General features: G+C 43.3%; 1 protein-coding gene across 2 annotated transcripts in view; it reads right to left on the bottom strand.

Moving 5' to 3' along the window:
* The window catches only part of ARHGAP26 (Rho GTPase activating protein 26), a 518,529-nt gene that overhangs the window by 16,445 nt on the left and 492,084 nt on the right, over nt 1–10,000 (bottom strand). Inside the window, exon 21 of one of the 2 annotated variants that reach the window (XM_007466859.1) lies at nt 25–135. In XM_007466859.1, coding sequence (XP_007466921.1) covers nt 25–135 — 111 coding nt within the window. Of the gene's footprint in view, nt 136–10,000 lie in introns of both variants that reach the window. The other variant, XM_007466858.1, reaches the window with a different exon arrangement.

Here is a 10,000-nt window from a genome sequence, read left to right as displayed (position 1 = left end):
AAGCAAACAAACCCTGCAACAGACCTGATGGGGGATGAGTCGCTGGACGTGGATGAGGTGGGCATAGGGCTGGATGGCGCCGAAAACATGGGCCAAGATGGCGAGAGGGGTGAAGTTGGGCTTGGATTCGGGGGGCTGCAAGACATAACCACCAGAAAACTCGTCAGCACACAGGGAAACCACACGGGAGCACAGGAGGTTCAGGGGGGGGCCAAATGACAGGGAGCTGGAGACTGGAGGAACACTGAAACTGTCCTCAGTGCCAAGTCACATCTCTCCAGACCAAACTCCGTGTCTTCCAAGTAATGCCCGCTCTGGAACTCCTCGGAGTGTTAACATGTCTCTTCGCCCTGCAGAACAACTGCCGTCCTAGGTGGCAGGAGCTTCCTCAGTTGGGTCCATTGTGCCTTTGACCATGGGTGACAAAGGCCCTGAACCCATGTCCATGGGTTCCCACACCCACATCCTATCACCGACCTCCACCTGGGGCAGGGCTAGCTCATAACCAGCCTTCATCTTCCACCGTGTGAGTGTTTTTTAAAGTCGTGTCTCAGCAAAAATGACCATTCTTCTGGGCCACACAGGCCATTCCGCCAGAAAACAATTTCCTGTTTACATTTTTAACGAAACGGGCTGTGTGCCACTGGAGACCCAGAGGAGGATTGCATTAGAAAAGTGATCGCGGATGGAGGACAGGGCTGGACACACACCTCTCAGGAGAGGGCATACAGCTATGGGCAGGGCATAGTTGTCCCTCTGAGGTTTGCTTTCCAGGCTTATTCTTTCTTTTTTCATGGATTTTGGGCATTTTGACACTCAAAGAAAACGTCTCAGATGCAAGGCAATGAAACAATGAGGAACTGAAAGCTTAAATTTGTCATTTTGTTTTGTTTTTTGATGGGTGGCTGATCAAAAGTTTGGAGAGGACAGGCTGAAATTACTCACTAAAATATGGTTTGTGGATTTTAACTAGTCACGCTAGCCCTTTGACTTATTTCCACAAATTACACAAATAAACATCTTAGTAACTCTGTAAAATTGCGTTAAGTCACAGATAGTGCAAACAAACACCAATGACTGAGAAAACAACCCGGAAACCACCCAGCCACAACACCACCTGAAGCCCTGAGCCCCAGCCGGTGGCTGGATTATGTGGCCCAAGCACTGTACAGAGGTGAAAATGACAGCAATCCAATTCCAGGGGAACAGACTTTCTAAACATACTGGGATTTAGCAAGAACACATAGATGTCCTACTGAATGAGACATCTTCAATTCAGATGAGAGACTCAATAATGGCCTTAATTATCTACAGCTATAACATAAATTCCTACGGAAATATACAGTAAAAATCCATTGTGTGAGTTCATCAGATAACCTCGGACTAACTGAAAGAAACATTTATTAAATGTCACTATATGCATTATATTTCTAGAATACAAGTTTCATGAGCAGGGATTTTTGTTTATTTTGTTTACTGCTGTATCTCCAATGCCTAAAATAGTGCCCAGTAGGATTTCAATAAATATTGAGTAAATTAATGAATCTCATTTAACCCAGCCATCTAGCCAAGAGGCACTATTATAAGTCCCATTTCATAGATGTGGGAACTTGGGCCAATTTGAGGCTTGCTAGAAGATATCCAGGCTGTAAGTGTCAGGGCCGAGGTTCAGACCCCGATCCCCTGGCTCCAGGCCCAGGGCTGTTGCCGCCACAGTGTACCACCTCTGGGGTAGCAGGACTTGCTCTGATCCTCTAGGCTGTACCAAGCTTCTTTACAGACCCAGCCAGAGCACTAGAAACCTTAACCACTGATTTATGAGTTTCCTTTAGATGCCTACCACATTTGCAAGGGGAAACGGGAATGCAGCAACAGACAGGCCCAGCAAGACTCAGCACATTGTAAATTCCAACAAAATCCCCAATTCTGCCTCCAGTCTTGTGTGTGGTAGATTCCTATAGCAGATGGAATTCATATAACAGATGAGACAGAATTCAAAGACTATGGCTTTTTTCTCTTCTCCTCAATTATTCCAGCAATAACTACTTATTGAACACATTGTGTGATCAAGACACTAAGTGGAATACAACTCAGCATTTACCACGGTCCCTGAGTTGATGAGCTTACAGTGTATTTGACAAGATGGGACAGATTAAAAAACAACTGTAATGTAAGACAGTAAGTAAGCTTCATCAGCTAAGGGATCAGTTACCCTATGATTAGTTTAATACCTGCTCCCACACTTGATTCTGTCTTGGGTCCCGGAAGGAAGTGCTGACTTATTTCTACTGAGCAGTCAGTCCTCGGTTAATCCATAACTGCAGCTGGTAAGAAGGACCTCGCTTTCTCAGTCCCCTCCCCACAACTGCCCCCACTAGATGGTGACCCAGTGGGCAAGGCCTGGCTATTCCAACTGCAGCCCAGCCTGGGAACCCAAATTCTGACCAGGGACAATCTGGAGGTTTATAAGAGCAGCCCAGGCCCAGAGGCCTGAACTAATCTGTTCCTTTGGTCAGTGGCCAACACAGGACAATTCAAAAGTCCTTAAGATCTTTTTTTTTTTTTTTGAGTTTTCTTTTTAGTGGCTTTTGTAAGCAGGAAACACCTCCAGCTTCCTACCTCAAGTGTACCAAGAATCATGCCTTTGGCTAAAGGCATAGTTGGAAACACATTCTATGAATACAATGTGGGTTCTGAATGTTTTTTCACATCCCTGGATATCTAAGTGGTTCTTGGCCACTTAGTACGTGGCTGAAATTATGTGGAGGTGCGGTTGGAATGCAGGACATTCATAACGATCATAAGAAGTTACTCTTCAATCTCCATGTCCATTGCCATAGTATTAACTGTGATTTTTAAGAATAGAATTTCATTTGTTTGCGTGTGTTTTGGTCGTAGCAATAACATTTATTTGCTATAAAATAACCACAATCTAAATTAAACTACTGATTGGAATTATACTCTGTTAACTTGTGCTCCAGAGGCACATCAACAAAACTCAACATCAGCAATACTACTGAACACTGTTATACACCACAATGACTGATGCCTGTAGCAACAGAATGCCTGTAAACATATAAATGTTCCTCAAAGAAACAGAGAGCATATTATGTATCAGTTTTGATGCAACTTAGAGAACACACAGGTGGAAAATAAGATGCACAGGGATGATGATAATGGCCCAAGACTATTTGTATAATCTTATACTCTGACCACAGAAGTGTCTGGCTATAGGTTACTTAAAGTGACAACAGCACTCCTAAAAAAATCCAAGACATGGCCTTCCCTGGTGGCGCAGTGGTTGAGAGTCCGCCTGCCGATGCAGGGGACACGGGTTCGTGCCCCGGTCCGGGAGGATTCCACATGCCGTGGAGCGGCTGGGCCCGTGAGCCATGGCCGCTGGGCCCGCGCGTCCGGAGCCTGTGCTCCGCAACGGGAGAGGCCACAACAGTGAGAGGCCCGCGTACCACACACACACACAAAAATATCCAAGACAAAACAAACTAAAAATGGCCAGCTTTGGTATTGACTCTGAAACCTCCAATATTGAATTCTCAAACTCTCTTCCCATTAATGAGGACAAGGATAACAAATGATTGGTGTTAGGATAGGAGAAAATAATTTTACAACTACAATCTTAGCAGATGATTCCCGAAGGCTTCTCTACAACCTCAGAGTCCAGCTGAATGCCCTAGCACATTTTTCACCCTAAATATTCCTGGGGTCCTGCCAGGCCCCCCACGTCAGGGCCCAACTATAGCAACAGCAGCTTGAACTTTAAGGAACACTTGCTGGTCTGGTTTGGGTTCAAGTGGAAGGCTTGTATCGGCTTTAGTCTGCTAGTCCACGGTGTCCTCAAAAGGAGTCACACAGCCCCAGTCAGTCCCTTTGACATTCACTGGACAGGGAAGAAATAATGGTTTGGGAAGATAAGGCTCAAAGGCCTGGCAGTATGCTGGGATGTGGCTGAGTGTGCAAGTACAGTGTGTGGCAATATCGTCAGCTTGACACCCTTCTGTGGTGACTCACTTGACTGATGGGGCATCTGGAGTACCAGCCAGGGCATGACTACCAGGCCGTCCCAGCCTGGGCTGTCCCAGCAGGCTCCCAACCTGATCACGGATGTGGCAGACCCTCTCATGGCTCCACAGCATGGGAGTGAAAAAACCTGTGCTGGTATAAGAAAAGCAGTCGGCAGACCACTAATCAGAAAGCTGATCTTCTTTAATTCTGATATGCAAAATTACAGATGGCTGTGTAGGAAACTGGAAAATATCACAAGAAAAGCAGTAAAATCACACATAATTTATACTGCTGATAATCACTGTTAACAGCTTGCCAAATTTCTTCACTTGTCTTGGGTGGGGTGGTGTTGCAGATAATACTACATACATAGTAGCGTATTTTTTTCACTCAAGTATTTTCTGATGTCATTAAGTAGCCTTTGATAGACTTTAAAAACCATAAAACTCTTTTCCCACTAATGAGGCTAAAAATAACAAACAACTGACATTAGTTCAGAGAAAATAATTTTTCAAATACAATCTTGGCAGATGACCCCCTGAAGACCTCTCTACAACCCCCACAGTATTCTCAGACCTACAGGATATTCTACTGTATGGTATATCCTGACTTATGTATCCCTTTTCTTATTGTGTACATTCAGATTATCCCTCTTCGGCCACAGTACTGCAACTCACATTCTTGTAGAGGACCACTGCCTGTGTCTCCAATTGTTTCCTTAGCATAAATTCCTGGAAGTCAAATTAGTGGGTCAAAGGCTAGGAGCCTTTTTTGAGGGTCCTGATGCATCCTAGTAAATAGCCTTGCAGAAAGGTTCGACTGAATTGTATTCCCACCAACAGCGTATGGGGGCTGCCCCTTCCCTCTCACCACGGCCCCACCAGCACAGAGAATGAGCAATTAAAAAAATCCGATGGACTTTTTTCCCCCAGTCCACAAAGGTTACCTTGGACTCTTCTCTTTCCTAGCATTTCCGACGGTAAAAACAAATACAACTCCTCTCCCGTGTCGTTTCCATCTGCAAGCAATGTTTAATTTTCTAAAGGGCGTTCTGCCAAGAAGGTAGTGTGGGGAAGGAGACAGGCAGATGGTTAGAGAGACAGACAACCGCAGCCTGTGGGGGTGCTGAACCCCTGGCCATGTGGCGTGGCTGATCCAAGAGAAACAGGGAGTGGTGGGTGGTTGGCTTAGTCTAGGACTCTCAAAGACAGGGCTAGGTAGGAGGGATGAGGTACACATGGGGAGCCAAAGAGTGTCTCGCCAGCTGCGTAGTGTGGAGAGGTCACAAAACTGGCATCGACATCTCTCTGCCAGGCAGTGGTCTGAGACCTACAGACTGGGTTCCCGGTCATGGATCTCAGGCTTGACCTGAATGCTCGCTCCCTCAGTCCCCTTTCCCCATTAGGCCTAGAACGGGGATGGTGCTATTAAGTTCAAGGGGGACTGCCTGTATTTTTTTCTTTCCCCCTATAATGAGAGAGGATAGAAAATTCCATGAAAACCTGTAAAGTCCCATCTTATCTAGTCCTGAATTAGTGACTTCTTCCTTGGAAAATATCCCTTTATGTCTTGAGTTAAAGTGCCATAAAAAGAGAGGGAAGATGAAACTCCAGTTGGGAAAACAGGGTCAAAAGGAGTACTGGTAAGCTGGAGAGTGGTGAATCAGAGTAAACGACACAAAAACCAATTTCTACTTGTTGAAAATTTGAACATATTCTGTACGTGTCTGCTGAAGCTTTTACAACACAGAAATCCTATCTATGTCCTGAATTTTCAGTATGTGCTTCACGACTTTACAAGAGGAAAAGTCCACATGCCCCCAAATTGCACTGCTCTGTATTCTTTTCTGACTCTTACAAGTATGCACAGTATTTACAGATGCTTTCCCCACATCTAATATAATTTAATACACATTTTTATTCAGATAATAACAGAGTCCTGATTCTTATTTTAATGAGACTAGCTGGTGAAATCCCCTTAGCAGTTATATGCAATTGCTTTTAAAATAGTTTTTAAATAATTTGCTTTTAAAATAGCTTGACAAGTCTACAGGGCAGTGGTTCTGTTTTTTCAGCTTTTAAAACAAAATTTCTGAAGTTTGAGTTCCAAATAAGTTTCAAACTCAGATGGAGTATGTTGGAAAAGGCATATAATTCTGCAATTAAATAAAATCCAAAATCTTAAGAGTAGAGAATCTGTTATCCTTAAGGTTCCTCCAAGTCAATAAATCGAACCCTCTCATGCAGAATAACAAAGAAGTACAAGGTAGAGGAAACAGCTCTGGATCGGACGTAAAGATGCCTGGACAATGGTCTCAGTTCAACTGCTCACTGCAGGGGAAAAACCCTCAAGGGAAAGAAAGGACCAGCAGGGTAAATGGAACAGATGCCTCTATTGTGCTCTGCGCTGCACAATACTAATCGAGGGGAGTATTCTTTCCTCTTAATAAACCTGACGATAGCCCCTCAATCTTCTTCAAAATCACATTTCAGCTACATCAGAACTGGTTCTTAAAATAAAATGTCTTTACTTTCTTTCAACTAAATAACCTCACAATTTATGAAGTTATTTTTAAGGAAACGTGGAAGCGTTTGGGGAGCACTTCCAAGGGTCTACAAGGTGACATTCGCTACGTCAAAAGATTGGAATGGGGCTTCCCTGGTGGCGCAGTGGTTGAGAGTCCGCCTGCCGATGCAGGGGATGCGGGTTCGTGCCCCGGTCCGGGAAGATCCCACATGCCGCGGAGCGGCTGGGCCCGTGAGCCATGGCCGCTGAGCCTGCGCGTCCGGAGCCTGTGCTCCGCAACGGGAGAGGCCACAACAGTGAGAGGCCCGCATACCGGAAAAAAAAAAAAAAAAAAAAAAAAAAGGATTGGAATGGTTGCCGAGAAATCCCAGCATCTCCTTACTATACGGAGGGCAGTACAACTGTCATTCTCTATATAATGAAGATATTGCAAAAACAAATGTATTCACTGTAACTGAAACAGAAAAGCAATACAGCCACTAGATTCAATCCTCTACTATCCTGAGGCATAACTTAGGTTTTCTCTAAAGCCACCATTCTAATGCTGGGTGTGTTCAAACTCATCTTAAAATTTACAAGCAAGGAACTGTAACTGCCTCAGGGGATTGAGAATGGGGACTGGGTACGCAGGCACAGACTGGACATTCACTTTATATTTTACATTTGTTTATACTGTTTGAGTTTTTAAATCATGAGCCTATATAGTAATAGTGGAAAGCACTATTCTATAAATGGCACTAGGATAACTGGATATCTACATGGAAAAAGTGACACAACCTCCACCTCATATCATACCTAACAAATGATTTCCTGGTGGATTACAGGTCTAATTGCCAAAGGCAAATAATAAATGAGGGAATGCCTCTGAGAACTTGGGGTTGGGATTTATCCAACAGGGCATAAAAAGCACTAAGCATAAAGGAAAATACCGATATACACTACCACATTAAAATAAGAAATTTTATGTATCAAAAGACAACCTTAAAAGAGAGTAAAAAGACAGCCTACAACATAAAAATACATAAGGGCACATACAAGACTATACACAGAACTCCTACTGATCAGTAAGAAAAAGGTAGACAACCAAGTGGGAAATGGGCAAGAAACTTGAGCAGGGACTTAGAAGAGAAAATGCAAAAGAAGGGGGCTCACCCTTTCTGTAATGCAGGAAGCGCAGATTAAAACCACAGTGAGATGATCCTGCTTACCTACCAGAACGACTAAGATAGCCAACATCAAAATGCTGAAAATACCAAGTGTTTACAAAACATGGAACAACTGCAATTCTTATACTTTGCTAGAGGAGGGGTGCAAACTCCTCCACCCACTCTGGAAAACACTTTGGCCTTATCTAGCGGAAATGAAGCTATCATTCTCCATGACCCCGCAGTTCATTCTCAGATGTATACCCTAAAGCAGGGGTCCCCAACCCGGGACTGCACGCGGCCTGTTAGGAACCGGGCCGCACAGCAGGGGGTGAGCGGCGGACGAGTGAGAGTGAAGCTTCACCTGCCGCTCCCCACTGCTCCCCGTTGCTCACATTACCACCTGAACCGTCCCCCTGCCCCCACCCCCCAGTCCGTGGAAAGATTGTCTTCCATAAAACTGGTCCCTGGTGCCAAAAAGGTTGGGGACCACTGCCCTAGAGCACAGTGTGTATATATGAGAAGACATATATGAGAATGTGTAGAGCAATTTATCTGTAAAAACAAAAACTGGAAACAAGCTAGAAGTTGAGCAAAAGTAGAATGGAGAAATAATTTTAGTATATTAAGGCAATTATGCATTCTACTACAATGAAAATAAATAAATGAACTACAGCTACATGAATGACTTTTAAAACTGTGGAGCAAAAGAAGTCAGACTCAAAATAATAAAGCAAAATATTCATTTTAGGGATGCACCAAGTCAATCATTATTTGCAGATTCTGCAGTCGTGAATTCACCTATTTGTTAAATTTATTTGTAAGTCCAGAATCAATACTCAAGGTGCCTTCATAGTCATTTGCGGACACACACACAAGAGTGATGAAAAACTTAAGTCACCCTGAGTCACCCAACATGCACATTCCCAGCTGAGGTCAAGCAAAGGGATGCTCTGCCTTCTGTTCCAGCTCTGTAGTGTCCCTATGTGCAAGAAGGCTGTGACATGCCTTACAAAGAAAACATGTGCTTAGTAAGTTTCCTTCAGGCATGACTTATAGCGCTGTTCGTCCTGAGTTTAATGTTAATGAATGAATAGTAATATTAAGTAAGGTGTCTTTAAATAGAAACCCACGTAAAACAAGGTTATGTACTGATGGGTTGACAAAAAAGTTGCAACCAGAGGCTTGTAGGAACCTAACCCTGTATTTCCTGTAGGAGCAATGGTATGATATTCACTAATTCAGTGTCTGTGGTTACTTCATGGACTGTTACTATTGCAAATAACAAGAACCTGTATCGAAGAGCTAAAAATATAAATAAAAACAAGGAACTGATTACTGTAAACATCAGGCTAGTGGTTACCCCTATGGGGAAGGAGAGGACTGTGATAGGGGGAGAGAAAGAGATGTGGGTGCTTCTGGGGACTTGGCAAGGTTGTATTTTTGACCTGGGAGGCAGTTGCTAAACAGTAATTTGTGAAGTTGTATAATACATCTCACGTACTTTTCTATATAATAAAAAATATGTGCAAACCTACCTTAACAACGCTTAGGGACAGTAAGTATATCGGTGTATTAACAGCATTCTCTGGGTGATGAGAGTAAATGTAATCTTTATTCTTTGTGCTTTTAAAATATTTTCCATATTTTCTACAATTAATATGTTACATTTAAAACCAAAAAAATTAATACATGTTATTAGAAGAAATGCTCTCTTTAATCATACAAATGGCTACTTTTATTCTCTAAAGGAAGGATGTTTTAATAGGGGCAAAAATGACAATTCTGTCTTTGTTGCACCAATCCGTGGTTTAGGTTGCACGACACAGTTGGCAGTTCCCAACTGTTTTTACTGTTTTTCTTCTTTTTCAGTCAAATACAATCAACAAATATTTACGGAGTGCCTTCCATATGCAAGCACTAAATTTCCCATCCTTCTGTCCTCACTGAGGAATTATGTTGACTCCTCTAGAGGCTTTTTTATTGGTAAAGTTATTACAGTAACTCAATGGTGTTCTCCTTTCCCCCGCGCACGGGGAAGTCGAGGAAGGACGTCTCTGATGTCACATTCTGAGTCTGCTGACAAGTTAACAACACTGGCTGAAAGTCCTTGGCCATCTGGCATCCCTTTCTATACGGTCTGCTTTCAGGGAGTATTTCCTGTTTGGACTAGGGAGAGGAAAAGGAGGGAAAAGGATTTAATAAGAATCTAAATGCCCACTGATGAAAACAAAGGAATATCTAAAATTAGAAGTGGTGGCCCAAGATACTTGGGTGGCCTACCAGTAACCCTAGGGCAAGAGGAT

This window comes from Lipotes vexillifer, unplaced genomic scaffold, assembly GCF_000442215.2.
Source record: "Lipotes vexillifer unplaced genomic scaffold, Lipotes_vexillifer_v1.1 scaffold99, whole genome shotgun sequence".
Taxonomy (NCBI): domain Eukaryota; kingdom Metazoa; phylum Chordata; class Mammalia; order Artiodactyla; family Lipotidae; genus Lipotes; species Lipotes vexillifer.
The sequence above is the reverse complement of the archived record's forward strand: the minus strand, read 5'-3'. Positions and strand labels throughout refer to the sequence as shown.